Raw genomic sequence first — 18,985 nt, forward strand, 5'->3', positions numbered from 1 at the left:
AAAATTTATTTTAAATTTTAACACGTTCAATTAACATATTTTTACTATTTAAATATTTTTTTTATAATTTTGTTGGCTATCTAATTATCATATTTAGCAAAACTATCTGTTGAGTGTTGGAATAAATGTTTTAGATATTTAATTACACTGCAGAGTATTTTCGGATCGATCACATGCTCAACAATCGATCAATCCGTAAAAAGATGGTCGATCTCCTTGGCCAGGTAAGTACAATTTTAGCAAAAATATCTTTGATTTTCAAATATTAAGTATATAACTATTCTTTTGAATATTCTCTTTTTGAATTGTATTTTTTGATTAAATTATTGTATTATAATGTTTATGTAAATATTTTTTTGTGATGTTTGAATTTGTTTTGTTCGTATACTTAACCTTGATGATATTGATGTTTAACAATTTATTGTTTTCTGGAAATAGAAAATAATGATATATCAAAACGTATCTAATACTTGTTAAATGATAGTATAATGTAAATTACATCCATTATTTAAAAATAACCATTTGTTGTTTTTATTTAAATCAGAAATTATTTTTATTTAAAAACATTATCCATATATAATATAATAGTTTAAGTTTGGAAGATTAATATATATATATAAATTATGTGTATGTTTTAAAAAATAATGTAAGATGTTATATATTGAGTAACTGAATAAAAGCTGAATTTCTTATCTTGAAAATCAAATAATTATATTTTTGTCTTCATATTATACTCATCAATCCATCATTAATATTTATAACTCAGTATGTTTAAAAAAAAAACTTAGTTTGAAGTAATAAATGAATTTAATAAATTAAATTCATCACCTATAATGTTCTGTAAACTATATTTGAAAACTCTCTACAATTATATTTTAAGCATAATTACTATTATTTAATTTAAGTTATTTTAAGCATAATATATGCTAAATCAACTTAAATTATATTTACAATAGGACCATCCTAAACCTGTTAATAAACCAAAAACAATACTAAACCAACATGAACTAATACCTGATTCGGCTAGGAAGGAAGTGTTCCGGGATAAACGCTTGAATGGATATTAACTGTAATGGTTTGATCATGAAAGAGTTAGTATGAATATTAACAATAAAATTATGGATTAGATTAATTTAAATTTGTAAGAATACCTTTGAGTCTATGAAAAACAATTCAATTCCCATGAATAAGTTTGCCTTTGGAAGTTGAAGGGTTCCCAACAATGAATCCACCTAATAAAAAGTTCGTTCTTATAAAAAATCTCCTTCAAGGTCATTAAAAGTTTTTGGGACGGCAAAAGTTAATGGTGGAACCATTTTTTTACTCGAGTGCTTTGAAGCTTTCCTTGATAGTGTGAGGTTGATGTTGATGGTATAATGGGTTTTATAGAGACTTTCTTGATGTAAAACTATATTTTTTTTTTAATGTGATATTTCCATTTTTATATAATTTATTACCATTTTAAGATAGATGTACATTTTAAGATAGATGTTTAAATCTTAATATACTTTTTCCATTTTTTAAAATGTTTATTTCCATTTCTTATTTTTTTTACATAATATCTATATTTTATATTTTAAAATAGTTATTTAAATCTTAATATACTTTTTCCATTTTTTTAAATTGTGTATTTCCTTATATTATATATTTACATTTTAAGATAGATGATTAATGCTTAATGAACTTTTTCCATTTTTTAAATTTTGTTGTGTATTTACTTATTATTATATATATAATTCATATATTATATATTTACATTATTTACTTATTATTTATTTTCCTGTATATGTATTTCTATTTCTTGTACTTTTTATTTACTTAATATCTCTATTTTACATTTTAATATAGATGTTTAAATCTTAATGTACATTTTTCATTTTCTTAAAATTGTATATTTTCATTTGTTATACTTTTTATTTACGTAATATCTATATTTTAAATTTTAAGATATATTTTTAAAACTTAATGTAATTTTCCATTTTTTAAATTGGGTATTTACTTATATTATATATTTACTTATTTTTTTTATTGTGTATTTCTATTTCTTATACTTTCTATTTACTAATAATTTTATATTTTAAGATAGATTTACATTTTAAGATAGATGTTTAAATACTAATGTACTTTGTTCATTTTTTAAATTGTGTATTTCCTTTTCTTATACTTTCTATTTGCGTAATATCTATATTTTACATTTTAAGATGGATGCTTAAATCTTAATATACTTTTTCCATTGTTTTTAAGTTATGTATTTCTTTTTCTTATACTTTCTATTTACTTAATATCTATATTTTACATTTTAAGATAGATGTTTAATATTTAATATACTCTTTCCATTTTTTATAAATTGTGCATTTACTTATTATTGTATATATAATTTGTATATTTATAATATTTACTTATTATTTATTTTTCTATATATTGAGTATTTCTCTTTATTATACTTTATATTTAGTTAATTTAGTTAATTTATATATTTTATATTTTAAGATAGATGTTTAAATCTTAATGTATTTTTTCATTTTTAGTGTAAAGCGGCAATGTTTAATAGAAGAACTTGGACAAATAGTCAAATAGTTATATTTATGTTTTTTTTCTTTTTTTTATATAATGGTAATGTTATATTATGGAGATAAGCCGTTTTTTTAGTGAAAATTGTAATCTTACGTACGTTTAATGTAGTTTTTCTATTTTTTTTTATGTTGAGTGTTTACATATTATTGTTATTTTTAAATGTAAAATGGTAATCTTACATATGTTTAATGTAGTATTTCCATTTTTATGTTGTATGTTTACATATTATTTATTATTTTCGAAATTATATATAATGTGTTTTTACTAATATTACATTATGGAGATAAGCCGTCTTTTTTTAGTGAAAAATGGTAATCTTACATATGTTTAATTAATGTAGTTTTTCCATTTTTTATGTTGTATGTTTACATATTATTATTTTTAAATAAAAATGCAAAATTGTAATCTTACATATGTTTAATGTAGTATTTTTATTTTTTATGTTGTATGTTTACATATATTTATTATTTTTGAAATTATATATAATGTTTTTTTGTTTTTTTTTTATAAAACGGTAATGTTACATTATGGAGATAAGCCATCTTTTTTTTAAGTGAAAAATGGTAATCTTACATATGTTTAATGTAGTTTTTCAATTTTTTGTATTGTATGTTTACATATTATTTATAATTTTCAAAAATTTGTAATATTAAAATGTAAAACTATATTTTATGCCACGTGTCATCTTTCGAGAGAAATTTTTTTTGCTGATGTGGACGCTCTATGGAGCCTCAAAAGGTTAGTTAATTTAGTTAATTTATTTATTTTATATTTTAAGATAGATGTTTAAATCTTAATGTATTTTTTCATTTTTAGTGTAAAGCGGCAATGTTTAATAGAAGAACTTGGACAAATAGTCAAATAGTTATATTTATGTTTTTTTTCTTTTTTTATATAATGGTAATGTTACATTATGGAGATAAGCCGTTTTTTTAGTGAAAATTGTAATCTTACGTATGTTTAATGTAGTTTTTCTATTTTTTTTTATGTTGAGTGTTTACATATTATTGTTATTTTTAAATGTAAAATGGTAATCTTACATATGTTTAATGTAGTATTTCCATTTTTATGTTGTATGTTTACATATTATTTATTATTTTCGAAATTATATATAATGTTTTTTTACTAATATTACATTATGGAGATAAGCCGTCTTTTTTTAGTGAAAAATGGTAATCTTACATATGTTTAATTAATGTAGTTTTTCTATTTTTTATGTTGTATGTTTACATATTATTATTTTTAAATAAAAATGTAAAATGGTAATCTTACATATGTTTAATGTAGTATTTCTATTTTTTATGTTGTATGTTTACATATATTTATTATTTTTGAAATTATATATAATGTTTTTATTTTTTTTTATAAAACGGTAATATTACATTATGGAGATAAGCCATCTTTTTTTTAAGTGAAAAATGGTAATTTTACATATGTTTAATGTAGTTTTTCAATTTTTTATATTGTATGTTTACATATTATTTATAATTTTCAAAAATTTGTAATATTAAAATGTAAAACTATATTTTATGCCACGTGTCATCTTTCGAGAGAAGTTTTTTTTGCTGATGTGGACGCTCTATGGAGCCTCAAAAGGTCCCTTTTATTAGTAGAAAAATTTGTAATATTAAAATGTAAAACTATATTTTATGCCACGTGTCATCTTTCGAGAGAAGTTTTTTTTGCTGATGTGGACGCTCTATGGAGCCTCAAAAGATCCCTTTTATTAGTAGAGATTAAACAATGAGATTAATATATAGTTGCATATAGATTTCTGAACAATGTTGAATATTCGTATTTAACAATTATCCATAAGGCGTATTAGGCTTTACCCACTTTCCAATGTACCTACTTTATTTTATGGACCAACCAACCCATTTTTGGGCTTAGTTACCTTCCACGTGAAGTCGACAACGAGTGCTATACTGCTATCTTATGGTTGGTAAAAGACAAAGTCAATGACGGAATCACCTCAACGGTGAAGATGATAATATAATATGATAACCAAAGGTAAGTTACCAACTACTACCAAGTGATATTTAATTTGCATGCCTAGAGATTTCATACGAGAGAGAGACGTGCATGACTAATGCTTCGGGGTATAATAGTAAAGTACGTAGACCAATGGCTCCAACTACTTAGATCCGGCCCGGCCCGGCCCATAAGAATCTAGTTATCAATTTGACGATATTACCCTTTCGTTTAAGAGCTTTAAAAGCCTCGAGACCCGTTCTGTCTCTTCGATCTCTCTCTCTCTCTCCTTCGAATCACCATGGCGAGCAACGGAGTTACGGTGGAGAACGTCTCTGGTGAAATCCCTAAGAAAATCGTTGACCTCAACATTGCGGAGCCAGATGAGATTCTCGACGGAGAAGTGAAGGAATCCACTGGTGAGAAGAAGGACGGATCCGACTCCAAGTCGGCTGGGGATGTATCTCCGGTGGATGATGTTCAGAAGAAGATTCGACGTGCGGAGAGGTTTGGTGTTTCCGTGAAGCTAACCGAAGAGGAGAAGCGCAATTCTCGCGCTGAGAGGTATGATTAGGGTTACGAAAGGGATTCTCTTTTTATCTAATTCAAAGAACACTCATCGTGCTGAGAGGTATGATTGTTATTTGCTCTATGCTCACTCATTGTATGTAAATTAACTCTCTTTACAGGTTTGGGACTGTTGCAGCGGTGAAGGACTCACAGGGGACGAAGAAGAAAGCAGAGGAGGACTTGAAGCGAAAGGCTAGAGCTGACAGGTTCTTTTGTAGTTTGTTTACTGTGAATGTTTGGTTCTAAAGAAGATGAGTTTCTTACTGGCTTTATGTTTCACTCAGGTTTGGGGTTCCTGCTAAAGTTGATAACACTGAGGAAGAGGCTAAGAAGAAAGCTAGGCTTGCTCGCTTTGGGAAAGATACTAAAGTTGATTCTGCTGAAGATGATAAACGCAAAGCTAGAGCACTCAGGTACTTTTCTCCTTGCATCCTGGATTATCTTAGTACTTGAGGTTTTCTTGAAGTAGTGTGTCAGTCAATCAATAATGTGGTTTTGTGATTTTGCCAATCATTATTAGGTTTTCAAAACCTGCGTCTGAGGCATCTGCTGATTTACCTGGGAAGCTAGATATTAGCAAGGTAAACCCTCCTTTAACTTTATGTTTTCTTCTTCTCCCATGTATTAGATTTTGAGAATAAGTAGAAGAGCTAACAGTGTTTATATGTTTTTTTTTTAACTCTTTGTTTTCACAACAGGAGGCAGCTGTTTCAGGAAACGCTGCCTAAGAGGTTCATGAATAAAGTTTCTTCTGTAGTTAGGTGAGTTTCACTAAGTACTTATGATTGCATTGCGAAATTTTAGTGGTGTGCCTGGTTTTGTTTCTTGTATCTAACTTGTCAAGCTTTGGTTTTGGCAGGTAGTTATGTAATTCCCTCTCTGGCTCTGCTTGATTCTCTCTCTTTATTTCTGCAATTAGAAGTCCCCGTGTGTAGTTTGGTCGTGGTGGAGCAATGATTCTCTCAGATGGTTGGAAGCTAAGTTGTCACCAGATGAGACCATGAGAAATCAATAAGTATCCCTATAGTTCTGATTGTCTTAAAATGTGTTAGGACCTAGGAATTCTGAAGTGGCTGGTGGTTACTTTTTCCTTTTGCAGGTGATTGAAGTAGTGGTAAGTATTAGATTAAGTCCTCTTGACACCGCATGTTCGTACCAAGCTAGTTAGAAATTACTAGTGTTGATTGCTTTTGAGTTGTTGTGCTAACGCGTTTATCTTGATAACCAGCCTAAGTTGCTAGCTTATCTATTAAAGTAAGTGTGTTTTGTCATACTGCTGTTGTGTGCTTGATCGCTAATATGGCAGTGCAAAATAGATCCCATTACCTTATGTTCGATGTTGGTTTTGCTTATTAATATGTAATATGACCTGTCAAGCCACAACTTCAGAGTTCCTTTGTCGTCTAAGACGTATCATTAGAACTATAGAGGTACTTGTTGGTTTCCATATCTCTGGTCTCTATGCCGAAGGGAAGAGAGCCTCAGACGCTGAAGAATCTCTGTTCGTGAGACTTCGACTTTGCTACCTTTCTGATACTCTGCACAATTCTTATGCGTCTGTAATAGATTTTAGATAACAACTTTGTTCATACATTTTGAATCAAGCAGCCAGAAATACTTTTATGAAGGGAATGTAATGTTTAGTTTTGCTTCTTATTTTCAATATTGCGCTTGTGCCTAAACGCTAACATGCTGCAAGGTAATCTGAAAATTAAATTTTACTAGCATTGACATGGATGGTGATGTTGCCCTCTTGTACAATTTTGCATACAGGGGTAACATTTGAATTTATGTTCTTAAAAAAGAACATAATCTCGCAATTTAAAAATATCCTTCTAGCTATACTACTAGTGCTTTTTTGCTTCAATGCATTGGGTAGCCACCTCTAACTGACAGTTGAGAAGCCCAGCCATTGGCTTGGACCTTTTGGGGATCGAGATAGACCACAACAACGGTTATATCGTCATGGAAATGCCTTCTAACACCAGGATTGATCTCTTGCAAGTCTGAGTACCTCATCTCTCTTTTCTTTGCTGCTTCCTTCAATGCAGCTTTCAGTAGTCTCCTTGCTACTCCCTGGGAGATTGTCAACGTATTAGCAAATATATACAAAGAGGTATCCCATTGGATCATATGAGTGAGACTTACTTGGCGAGGGGAGCTATGTACAATATCAACAGCTTCCTGGTTGCTAAGATGCTCCCAAAGCCCATCTGAAGCAAGAATCATAAACTCATCTTCCGGTTTAAGCCTAGTAACCGTGACTGATGGATCCGCACTAAGTATTGGCTCGGTGAAATGTTCTGCAACTCTGTATTTGGGCAGCAACGGCTCTCTGTTGAACTCTGCTCTTTTGAGATATGCATCCCCTATTGATTTTGTGACCTAATTTAATTAAATAAAACATTGTCATGTGAGTTTTTTTTTTTACGTCCTGATGTGCACATGTTTTCATCATAAAGTAATAGTCTACCTGGATGATGCCTTTCACACGCCACATTCGGTGTTTCATCACAAGAATGTTGGGGTCATTAGGATGCATTGACCATAGCTCTTGTCTCGCAGACTCTACATTGGCATTGTGCTCTACTGATAGCTGAACAGCTCTCACTCTACCCCTCTCGGATCTTCCCAACACTGCCCTTGAGTCTCCAGCGTTTGCAATATACACCAGCCCGTTGCATATCACTCCCGCCAAGCAACATGAACCCACTGATGCCATCTGTGGGTTTTTCCGCCATTGCTTCTTCACCGCCTTGAGAAAATCTTCGTCCGTCTCTGCAAATGCGTTCCTCATCACCTCCTCGGAAACCTCTCCACCCTCGGAAGCAAACTCTGTTGATGCGTGAAACGTGAGTGTTAGTGTGTATGACAGTTTTCAAGAATGAGAAAGGCGGTTTGTGTGTGTTTCTTACTCTTTAAATTGGGGAAGATGGTGTCTGCGATGAATCTGGAAGCCTCTGGGCCTCCATGACCATCGTAAACTCCAACAAAAGTGCCTTGAACTGCAAGGTTGTTGAATGTCAATGGCCCTGATTCGATCTGGCACTGATCCTCCATCACACTGTTGGCTTGGATCATTGCCATTGAAAACTCTCCAAATGTGTGAAGGCCAAGATCTTTATACCATGTCAATCCATCATTGTTTGTAGGACTGATCTTATTTCTCCAACAGGATTTATTCATCTTGGCAGGGGAAGTGATGATAACAAGTAGAGTAGCAGTGCTGGTTGTTGAGTGAGTTTCAAGTTCAAGGAAGGGACCATATATATAGCTGTGAAAGAAGTAGAGTAAATAGAAGGTGTTGGAACCCATGAGAAGTGGCCAAAAAAAAGAAGTATGGGTCAAAACAACTGAAAGAAAAAAATTAAATGACTCTGAGAGAGTTAGGACAAGAGGGAACTAGTTTAAAGTGGATATTCAGAGATTCTCCTCTTTTTACTGTTCTGTGTTTGATTCTCTGTCTTAGTAGGGTTAAGTAAGAGCTGTCATATTTTACTTTCTGCTATATTTTTAGTTCATGAGATTATCTTTCCCTTTTGTTGAAGAGGTTAATCTTGTATAGCTTAGGAACCAAGAATGTTGACAGCCAAAATAATCATATGGTTATGTTGTTTTTAAACTCGGGATGAACCAGTGGATTAGAGTGATGCTAAGGCCTTCAGTATTAAAAAGCCACATTATAATATGGGAGAATAAATTGATTGAAACATATAAGATTATGTGATTATGAGTAGATGCGATGGAAATGTCTGTTTTCACAGTAATGGTGAGTCCAGTGTATCTTTATTTTCTCATCTTTTGTAATTTTATGTTGTCTGCTGTTGGTTTTGCAGTTTGGTACTAATATGTAGGAAGAAAATGGATAAGAAAGGAAAGGTCAAAGAATGCATGTGTGTGTGAGAGTGAAGAGGGCGTGGGTTTTTGGGAGCATTGAACTTAAACAAGAGCTGAGAAAGACTGATGAGTGAAGACATTTTGTGGGGCGAACGAGGAACACTCTTAGCTGTCTTAGCCCCTACAGCTTTTGCCCTTTTCTCTCAATCTCTTTTGTCTTCTTTTTCACTTTTATATGTTATTAAATAATGCTATCCTTTTGTTAGTCAGATTTAGATCGAAATTCATTTGATGGATTATGGGGTTGTGATGAATTTTCCAAAGAAGATGAATCTATTTGGTCTTCCATGATCTTTCTCCACATTGGCATTCTCTGTCTCTTCTCTTCTCGTTTTCTGTTTATAAGAATCCACAGATTCATGTCACAGTAATGAGAAACACTGTCATGTGTTGATCGATACATAACATTGATGAGTAGTTTATATCATCTGATAACATACTATGACAAAGCTAGCTTGAGTTTTCGTTCTTTGGTCCTCTACACCTTTTGTTGTGCACAATATTTGTTAAGTGGGGCTCATATTTCATTCGTTAGTGATATTTCATTTTGCATATGTCGGTTCCACTAGTTGGAGAAGACCAATCGCATCAATAGGTATAGTCTAGATCAAGTGACATTGGCTCATAATTTGGTTAAGAGATTGTTGATATAGATCTAAGATAAAATCAAGGAGTAAAGAAAATCAAGTGTGGATTAGTATAATAGAGAAATAGAAAGAATGGTCCAGGTACATTTTCTCTTTATCATATCATATAACTTCATATATGGACCGATTAAATATTGAACATGTGGCCTTGAAACGTATTGAAGAGTCCTTCTGTCCTTGAAAACACTATTACAGTACATTGTATTTATCATGCATCCTTCATCCTGGATATGATTCCCATCTTTTTTTTGTAAACTATATGATTCCCATCTTATTACAAAGTAAAACTAGCTCTGTCTCGTTTTAATTAAACAATATAAGAAATATAAATGATCAAATATAAAATAAAACAAGTTCATACATATATAATTTTTTTAAAAGGAGTTATGGTAACAGCTGGTCCATTTATGCTGCAGTACTGTGTTTTTTGTCTTTTGGTTGAGGGAGCATGGATGTCAGTCTATCTCTTTAGCTTCTTACTTTTTTTTTTTTTTTTTTTTGGATTCAACATTGAGCTTACGTTAACGTATCCCTTGTTTTGGTAATACGAAAAGAACTACCTATATCAAGAAGTGCAGCTACAATTCAGAAACCTGTCAAAGAAATTGATTTAGACTCTATATTAGTGTAGTATGAAATGAACTATCTACAAACCTAGTTTCAAGGACCAGCGTTTTACTTAATACTTCGTTTATCCCTAAATTAGTCTCTAAATTTCTTTCTTTTTAACTTCACATAGTAATATGTACTATTTTACATGCAAAAGTTGATTATATGTACTATTTGATGTTTGTTTCAAAAAAAAAAAATTATTTACATGTAAAGTGACTATAGCTTTTAGCAAAAAAAAGTGACTAGCTGATCAGATGCACTTCTTGAAACACTTTTCTTGAAGAAGCTACTAAGAATAATCTAGTATGTTTTGCTATATATAGCTCAACTGGTTGATGAAGAAGTACGTAAATTTCTGAGATAATTCATGGGCCGAATTATTTATACAAAACATATCGCAAACATCGATTCAAACTAAGACATTATCGTCGGAAAAATGTCTTGAAAGTATTTATGATGTTATCTATTTAGTTTGGAGTATAGTTTAAACAAGCACTTAAGTGCATCTCATCTTTCGAGAGTAATCTAGCTTACCATATGGTATAGGTAACTGAACAACATAACGTTAAAAGAAAGAATCTTAAACACTAATTACGTGTGAAGAAATTAAAGAGATCCAGTTTACATATATTCTAACCTTGATTATCTACAAGTTCGAGTGTTCACAACAAAGAAAATGAATAAAAGTGGAGACGTGGGCACGTAGAGGAAGAAAGAGTAAATATAATGCATGGCATGCAGGAAACACGAGAGAGACATCGTGAAGGTCCCATATTGTCTGGTCCAACCAAACCTTGACATTTTATCACAACACTATCTCTCTAGTAACTAGTGTTCTTCGTATTGACGTAGTATTTTATTTTATATATTGGTCTACTTTATTAGATTTTCATATTACAATCAAACTAAAATTATATAATATTGACTTTCAGTTTGTTATATATACAGCTCATTTCTTTGCAATTGTATCTGGAGGTACTACTATAATTTTGATTTTGTACTTTTATAAGATTAGATTTCTCATCTCATCTAGCAATATCCATCTTCATCGTTTTCTACAATTTTGTATATAATATATTTTTGTACATTTGGTTATTGCATATTATAATAATCTTTGTCGGTTCAGCCCTAAACTCGGATATATGCATATACAAGCATACATATAGTGCATCTTTTTGGTTTAGGAAGTATATATATTACTGTGTGTGTGCTTAATTAAACTTTACACCTTATATGATTGACATGCGATTTTCATTAGGCCATGTTAAATTAAGATGTTGAATTAAAATCTTGTTCAAATTTTGTTTAGGTTCAGTCATTGTGGTTCAATAATTTTTTCTCTCGTTTTCAGAATTTTGTGTGATAAAAAAACTCTAGAATTAATAATCTGAAAAAATATTTTTACACCAAAAAAAAAAGAATAAGAAATATTTATGCCCTTTCTCAAAAAAAAAAGCATAAGAAAAATTTAAAGTTTTATTCTAATAAAATAATAGGCATTTGTACATGTCTATCAAAGCCCAGCGATAGAAATACAGCAAAAATCATTCACGATTTAACAAGTCATTTGATTCGCAAGACCCAATTCTTGAAAACCATTAAGCAATTAAAATTGTAAATTAAGCCCATTTTGAGCTTCCATAGTCTCGTCAACTAAATAAAATTACTTATAACATCTTTGTCTTTTTTTAACAACTAAAGCCCATTTGCCTTAGTTCTGAAAAATAACTATTTCATGTGATAACTAGAAATGTCGTCAACTCGTCATGAGTCTAAACCACATGTGTCCTTATCAAAATAGGGAAAAAACGAACATAAATTCTGTAGAACAAAACGGTCCAAACATTCCTATCTGTTATAATGCTTGACACATCTGTTATGGACAACGATATACAAGCTTCATACACGTATTCATCACCGCGAGCTGACATCACGCTACGTCTAACTCGGTGGTCTTGACGAGGATCTCCCATAGCCGTTGGATCTCCGAGAAGACGTCGTCGGTGGGAAGTTGAAACCTACAGAACGGACATGTGTTTTTCTTGCTTAGCCATGGCAAGATACACTTCCAATGGAACAAATGCTGACATGGCATTTCACAAACATCTCTTCCTTTAATCATCTCTTCCTTGCATATCACGCATTCTACTTCTCCGGCGACGTTTGACACCTCAACCGCACGTAGCGCCACCACAGCTGCTCTAGCCGCCGGGATATCATATCCTTCTTTCCCTACTCCAAGGCCAAGGTGGTTGTGGTTTCTCATTATGTCGACGAATCTTTTGCATCTAACTAGGGTTTCTATGTAAGGCATCAAGATTCCCGCGTCGCAAGTCCAGAGACCGGAGATGTTATTTAGCATATTATCAGAGCACATGTTACCGAGTATTTCCCGCCAATTATCAGCTGGACTTTCTAGAACATCTGGATCTAGCTGATGTGTTTCACAGAGAAAGAGGAGGAGCACCACTGCGTCGAGGTCCCGGAGCTTCATTTTGGCGGAAGATGAGTGGAGAGTGTGGTGGTTGCGGTGAAGTAGAAGAGGGTGGAGAAGAGAAAGGAGGTGAGTGGCGATGAGGAGGGTTTTTTGAGGAAGGGATAGAGAAAGGAGGTGGCGGAGAGTGAGGGAGAAAAGCGTCGGAGAGGAGAGGACGGCGGCGAGACGACGGCGATGGTGGTGGGAGATAGAGAGAATGGTGTGAGTAAGATTCGTGAGGTGTGAAGTAGAGAGTATAGAGAGTGAGGTCATGATGATTGTGGTGCTTTCTTCTTCCATATTGGATCTTGTGTGCTTCGTTTTCTCACTTAACACTTTTAACTTTTGATGAATCTTTGCTTATATACATGTATTAAGTCACTGAGAAGTTGGTGGTAGTATAATAAATATTGTGATTAATTTATTAGGGAATAAAAGAAACAAATGGGTGAGGCACAAAAGAGATTATTGTCGGCTTTGCTTGTTTGGGTTTTTGATTTTTAAAGAATAAAGGTTAAGAAGCAATAAATAGTTGGCAAAAGTTTTAACACTTTAGAAATTGTTTGTGGCAGACATAATTAGCTTGCAGACTTTATGCTCTAATTAAGTAATAAGGTTTCTTTCAGGAAAAAATAGGAACTAGAGGAGCTATATGTCACTTGATGATATTATGCAATTATTTACGTGTACTATGAATGATCCATGAAAAAAATTGATCATGTGGAACAAGTGGGACTAGACAAGAGTGTGTGGAGTAGAGTATGAATTTGGATAGGCTTGTTCATATACATCTACTTGTCGTTATGGAGTTTTGTCTACTTTCACCACACAAAGCACAAACCTAATAGCCTGTCATTCATACCAAATGATCCGATAAGACTGTATACCAAAATCAATTTGCAGTTAAAGGATAAAGAGATATCTTCCTGTTAGTGTATATGACAAAACAAAAGCAACACAACAAGAAGAAGATTGTCAAAAGTCAAAGCAAAATAAGATATCAAGAACAAAAGGTTTGGCTAAATCCATGGTATCTCCTACTTTTAATTGTTGTATTCAAGAAACACTGTTGAAAGATCAATAATTCACATGTCGACCACACCATTCTATAACTCTAGTCTCTATGCATTTGTCCCGGTGTGTTGTCTATTCTTTCACAAACTCTCATGTCTCTCAAATCCCCAAAAACATATATTTAGGTGGACATCAAATAGTCTTTTAAGACTTTTTGATACTTTTATTTTACCCATCAATACAAATACAATTTACCAATGCAACAAGAAATTAAGTTCACTATCAATGATGATCCTACCAAGTTCACCAGTTTGATCAAAAGTTGCGATAGCGATTATGGTAGGCGTTTTGTATGCATTTCTTGTTGTGGTTGGATGCGTTTTATGTTTAAGCACTCTAAGAGCATAAAATGAAGCTGCAGCAAGATCAGGCTCGTTTTTATGAAGTTGTTTGAGGAAAGTGATGAACCTGAACTTGAACATGTGATATGAATTGCCTAGAGTCGGTCTGTCTAGTGTCCACATATTGTTGGACATAGACTTTTGGTGTTTTATAAAGGTTTGATGTTTTGTTAACCTTCCAACAACAAGACCGCATAGCGCAGTGGATTAGCGCGTTTGACTTCGGATCAAAAGGTCGTGGGTTCCACTCCCACTGTGGTCGTTGTATTTTAGTTTTAACTCTTTATTTTTTGATGATTTAACTATGAACTTCTGAACCCAAATTTAACATGTCCTGGTATTTCAATTTTGTTAAATTAAATTCTAAACATTCTCGGGTGATAAATTCGATAGATATTATTACATACTTACTACCAACGATGCGTTCCTAAAATCTCATTTTCAAATGTGTGGTTTTTGTGTTTATGAGATACATGACTCTCGAGTAAGAGAGATTTGGCTGTTCCATAAAAAAACTTTGAGTTAAACCAAAAGCAAAAAGGGAGAATACATAAGCGAATATTCAAAAAGAGTTGAATCATTTCTAGTAACTAGGCCGGAGAGTGAAACTAGACTTTGATAGCATACTTCCTCAGAGGAAAATACATTTCTTTCTTCTTCTCACGCTCTGTCTTCAAAGACGCCTGCAACACAAATAAACCCATTCCATTAAACCAAAAGATCATTTTTCTAAGGTTAAGTTACAAAGTCATGTGTACATGTAAATGATAATGTTAATGAGGATAAAGACCTGATGCTTGGTAAGACGTCTACGGATAGCACGTGTCTTCTTGGGACGGAGATCAAGAGGCAAGAACTTCTTGCTCTTGTATGCTTCCCTCAGTGCTAGTTTCTGTTTCTGTGAGATCACTGTCAGAACCTGAGCAATGGATTTCCTCACCACCTTGCTGAAAGATCAAAAATGTAAATTACAATCAATTTAAATTGTCAAATACACAATGTACACCAGTGACTAGACACATTATACATAGACCCTAAAGATATAGAAATGAATGTGATGTATAAGGCAAATGCTTACATTTTGGAGAGCTTGTTAGGTGCACCTCCGGTAACTTTAGCGACACGGAGGAGGGCGAGCTCAGCCTTGAACTCCTGAAGCTGGTTCTGAAGATCCGTCTTCGATCTCTCTCTGAGCTCGTGAACCTTAATCCTTGCTAAACAACAGTGAAACTAATCAGAATAACGTAAATGACAACTAATGATTCTCAAGGATTCAGTTCTTCTTCATACCCATCGTGAGCTTGCTGGTGGTGGTGGTGGTGGTGGTGAACTCAGGCGCCGCTGCTTCCTCCTTGCTATAGCTCACAAACCCTAGTTCGGAGGAGCAAGGCAATTTTATTGTGGATCAGTGAGTTGAAAACCCTTAGAACTCGAATGTAGTGGGCCGTAAGAGCCCAATAGTTATATTTATTAGTCATGGGCTTTATTATTAGAGGACACACTTAATGGGTTGTAAGGCAAAAAAAATAAGATAAAGGTTGGGAATAGTGAAAGCAAAGAGGAATAAAAGTTCGTCAATAAAAATTCCAAAGCATCAGATTCTGAATTTTTTTTGAGTTTGGTGTTCAAGAGAACTAGATTCGGAACTATCAATAAGGCATGGTCAAAAATATTTTGATTATATTGTTTTACTTACATTGTTTTTTTTCTAAATTTGTTGTCACTCTACTTTTGTATTTTTATGTTCAAACAAAACCATCAAATGACTCGGAACAAAATAATTTCACACGGTTTCTTAGTATACCTAACAATCTCATGCAATGGTTTTTGATAAGAATCCGAATAAAACACACAACTTTTCCAAAAGTTGATTGATTCCATCAAATATGAAAAAATATCTTTTAACAGGAACCTAGAATAATACATTTTATCTTTTAACTTACCTAATAATGTCACTTTTGTATTATTTTTTTTTTGTCATCGTCACTTTTGTATTTATACAACAACTATAGACATTCTCTTAAAACTCTTTGGCATCATAAGTAACACACAAAAAAAAAAAAGGATTGAAAATGTTATGTGCCTCTCAAGCATCAAGAAGAGATATTTGCTCAACCATGGAACCTTCTTCAGCGACGATCCGGCTAGGTGGTCGAGCCATCGACCGTCATAACCCAATCATACGTGACGGTCGGAGGTTCACTCCTCCACCTTCTCCAAATCATAATTCCTCCACCTCTTCTGCCTCTTCTTCTACTTATCATACTCCTCTTAAGACTAGACTAGGTCTAGAGAGTAGCGAGCAACCACGCGTTGCGAAGAGGAAGAGCAAGAAAGGTCAATGTAACGGTGGTAAGACACCTATTGGTTGTCCTAACAGTGACACTCCTCAAGGCTCTTCAAGGTACTTATTGAGCAACCCGGTTTTCTTCGACGGGTTTGTGGATTCTGATCCGATTCCGTTACCTATCGAACCAGAGATAACCATGTGTGATGAGTTGGATAAGATTCATGAAGATAGATTGGTAATAAACGCCTCTAAGCATCTCTCTTCTTCTTCTTTCTTGGAGAAGAAGCAACCTGATTTCTTTGATGGGTTCTTGGATTATGACCCTGTTATGTCTCCGGATAATCCTTTCTTTGAATCTACAAAAGCTTCTCCGACAGCATCTCAAAGCTCTCTTGAAGATAAAGATGTTTCATCTCTTGATCTCAAATTCTCTCCTCCTCCTCCTCCACCCTCTCCACCACCACCGGAGAAGAGCTCATCATCCGATCAAGTAAATCATCGAACATTCAGTTCATTTTATAAGCATGAATTTGTGTCTGAAATAATACTTAACAATCATTCTTTTAAGGTGGTAATACTGAGAGTGTCACTTCACTGCAAAGGCTGTGCAGGGAAGGTCAAGAAACATCTTTCAAAATTGAAAGGTAATTAACAATGAACGTATTTATTTTCAAGATATTTAAGTTTTGATTGATATTATTTAGGGAGCAAATTTTTGGGTTTGTAAAATTACTTAGTTTTTTGGGTGATTTTGATCGTTGTTTGTAGGAGTGACGTCGTTTAAGATAGACTTCGCTGCAAAGAAGGTTACCGTGACGGGAGACGTAACACCATTAACTGTGTTGTCGACTATTTCCAAAGTTAAAAATGCACAGTTCTGGCCTGAGATTATTAAGAAGTGATCTATTTTCTCTCTCTCTCTATGTATTCTAAATTTCTAATATGTTGTTCTCTTCTTTCTTTCTTTTTTGCAAAAGGGTTATACATTGTTATCTTTATGTCTAAAAACATCTGTGAAAATGTTGATCTCTTTTGTGCATTTATATGTGTTGGTAATGGCATGAGAATTTCACAAATTTAATTAGAGATTACTATTGTGGGAATTCAACAAAATATAGGTTACGTTTATGGGACAATGTTGATTGTTTCGTGAGATAATGTTCAAAGAAAATAGTATGTTTGGTGTAGTCAACCTACATGATTGCATAACAAAATAAATCAGATATATTTTTGGAAATGTATTGAAACAAACGAAGGATCATATCCATGTATCGTGACTGAATGGAGTGAATTGAATAGTTTTAGGCAGTAATTGAAATGCTTTTTTTTTTTTTGCATCGAATTTTGTGGAATTAGTTATTCATGAGTATTCTAATAAAAATTATCAGTTAACCGGAAAAACTAAAAAAAACATATTCCACACATTTCTGTGAGATAAACGAAAAAAATTTGAATCACCTATAGTCCATTTTATTTTATTCTATCGATTTCAATTCTATTTATTCCATGAGTTATATATCAATTACAGTCTTAGTCAACGTAGCATTTAGGGAAAGTTGGAATTCAATAAATATCCATGTGTTATATAAATGCTTCTTTATGCAAACTCTCCCAATTAATTAATTATATCAACTGATATTATCATTTAATCGATGGTGAAATCAACTTTTTTTCTTGTGGTGATTTCATTTGGTCTCCTCTTTGCTTGTGTCATTCACGCTACTGAGAAGAACTTTCAAGATGAGACCAGCCATTTACTATGGCATAGAAAACTGCTTAGAAGACAGGCTAATCCACCACCACGAGATCCACATAAGGCAGCCATAGTCGTCATAAAACCATGGTCACCATCACAACGCCTGGTTTTTGGAATGTTACCAAAAAATATTCCAATTCCACCTTCGGGACCTAGTAGAGGAGAAACTCCTCCATCGCCTCGCCATCCATAACCGTGTAATGATCATTTCATCATGTGAATTATATTGTTCTACTACAAAATAAACCTTTTAATTCAAAATAATTCAGACTATATATATGAAAGTTCAAAGAATAAATAAAATTATGTATTATTTAAGATTATGTATGAATCAGTAATAGCCTGTTGATACAGTGTGTTTCCTTGCGCCAAGTGGTGGTGTGGGTCTTGGGAAGTAATATTTCAACTGTTCATCTGCGAGCTAGCAGAGGAGAAACTCCTCCATCCCCTCGCTACCCATAACCGTGTAATGATCATTTCATCATGTGAATTATATTGTTCTACTACAAAATAAATCTTTTAATTCGAAATAGTTCAGACTATATATGAAAGTTCAAAGAATAAATAAAATTATGTATTATTTAAGATTATGTATGAATCAGTAATAGCCTGTTGATACAGTGTGTTTCCCTGCGCAAGAATTTAATTGTTATATTTTTAACCTTCTCGCCTAATTCATGAGCTGTCAAACAAATAAAGGGAAAAGCTGTACTAACAAATTGATATTAAACTTATGTAACTAAATAATCAAAATTTAAATTATATTATAGAGATTGT

At 32.9% G+C, this 18,985-nt stretch overlaps 5 protein-coding genes and 1 non-coding gene across 6 annotated transcripts; 3 read left to right on the forward strand and 3 right to left on the reverse strand.

The window, feature by feature from the left end:
• Window positions 1-4,798: 4,798 nt before the first annotated feature.
• On the forward strand, window positions 4,799-6,771 carry LOC106401176 (protein MODIFIER OF SNC1 11). Its single transcript, XM_013841637.3, has 6 exons — window positions 4,799-5,109; window positions 5,235-5,321; window positions 5,400-5,528; window positions 5,636-5,696; window positions 5,814-5,876; window positions 5,975-6,771. Exons 1-5 carry the CDS (start codon window positions 4,847-4,849, stop codon window positions 5,841-5,843), a joined length of 570 nt encoding a protein of 189 aa, XP_013697091.2. The 5' UTR covers window positions 4,799-4,846; the 3' UTR covers window positions 5,844-5,876; window positions 5,975-6,771.
• A 44-nt stretch (window positions 6,772-6,815) lies between these two features.
• LOC106424071 (probable protein phosphatase 2C 67) lies at window positions 6,816-8,617 on the reverse strand. The gene is made up of 4 exons (XM_013864813.3): window positions 8,031-8,617; window positions 7,589-7,950; window positions 7,264-7,500; window positions 6,816-7,191 (listed from the first exon to the last, which is right to left on the reverse strand). The coding sequence occupies exons 1-4, from the start codon at window positions 8,428-8,430 to the stop codon at window positions 6,979-6,981; spliced, it is 1,212 nt and encodes a 403-aa protein (XP_013720267.2). The 5' UTR covers window positions 8,431-8,617; the 3' UTR covers window positions 6,816-6,978.
• Window positions 8,618-12,038: 3,421 nt separating this feature from the next.
• Window positions 12,039-13,363, reverse strand: LOC106424007 (E3 ubiquitin-protein ligase SGR9, amyloplastic-like). Its single transcript, XM_048746669.1, has 2 exons — window positions 13,160-13,363; window positions 12,039-13,122 (listed from the first exon to the last, which is right to left on the reverse strand). Exon 2 carries the CDS (start codon window positions 13,045-13,047, stop codon window positions 12,202-12,204), a length of 846 nt encoding a protein of 281 aa, XP_048602626.1. The 5' UTR covers window positions 13,048-13,122; window positions 13,160-13,363; the 3' UTR covers window positions 12,039-12,201.
• A 987-nt stretch (window positions 13,364-14,350) lies between these two features.
• On the forward strand, window positions 14,351-14,424 carry TRNAR-UCG. Its single transcript has one exon. It is a non-coding gene; the product is annotated as a tRNA-Arg (tRNA).
• A 158-nt stretch (window positions 14,425-14,582) lies between these two features.
• On the reverse strand, window positions 14,583-15,604 carry LOC106424002 (60S ribosomal protein L35-4). The gene is made up of 4 exons (XM_013864745.3): window positions 15,453-15,604; window positions 15,241-15,376; window positions 14,953-15,109; window positions 14,583-14,845 (listed from the first exon to the last, which is right to left on the reverse strand). Exons 1-4 carry the CDS (start codon window positions 15,454-15,456, stop codon window positions 14,771-14,773), a joined length of 372 nt encoding a protein of 123 aa, XP_013720199.1. The 5' UTR covers window positions 15,457-15,604; the 3' UTR covers window positions 14,583-14,770.
• A 534-nt stretch (window positions 15,605-16,138) lies between these two features.
• Window positions 16,139-17,491, forward strand: BNAANNG00410D (protein SODIUM POTASSIUM ROOT DEFECTIVE 1). Its single transcript, XM_013864679.3, has 3 exons — window positions 16,139-16,942; window positions 17,021-17,096; window positions 17,221-17,491. Exons 1-3 carry the CDS (start codon window positions 16,235-16,237, stop codon window positions 17,352-17,354), a joined length of 918 nt encoding a protein of 305 aa, XP_013720133.1. The 5' UTR covers window positions 16,139-16,234; the 3' UTR covers window positions 17,355-17,491.
• The last annotated feature ends 1,494 nt before the right edge of the window (window positions 17,492-18,985 follow it).

This window comes from Brassica napus, chromosome C2, assembly GCF_020379485.1.
Source record: "Brassica napus cultivar Da-Ae chromosome C2, Da-Ae, whole genome shotgun sequence".
NCBI classification, from domain to species: domain Eukaryota; kingdom Viridiplantae; phylum Streptophyta; class Magnoliopsida; order Brassicales; family Brassicaceae; genus Brassica; species Brassica napus.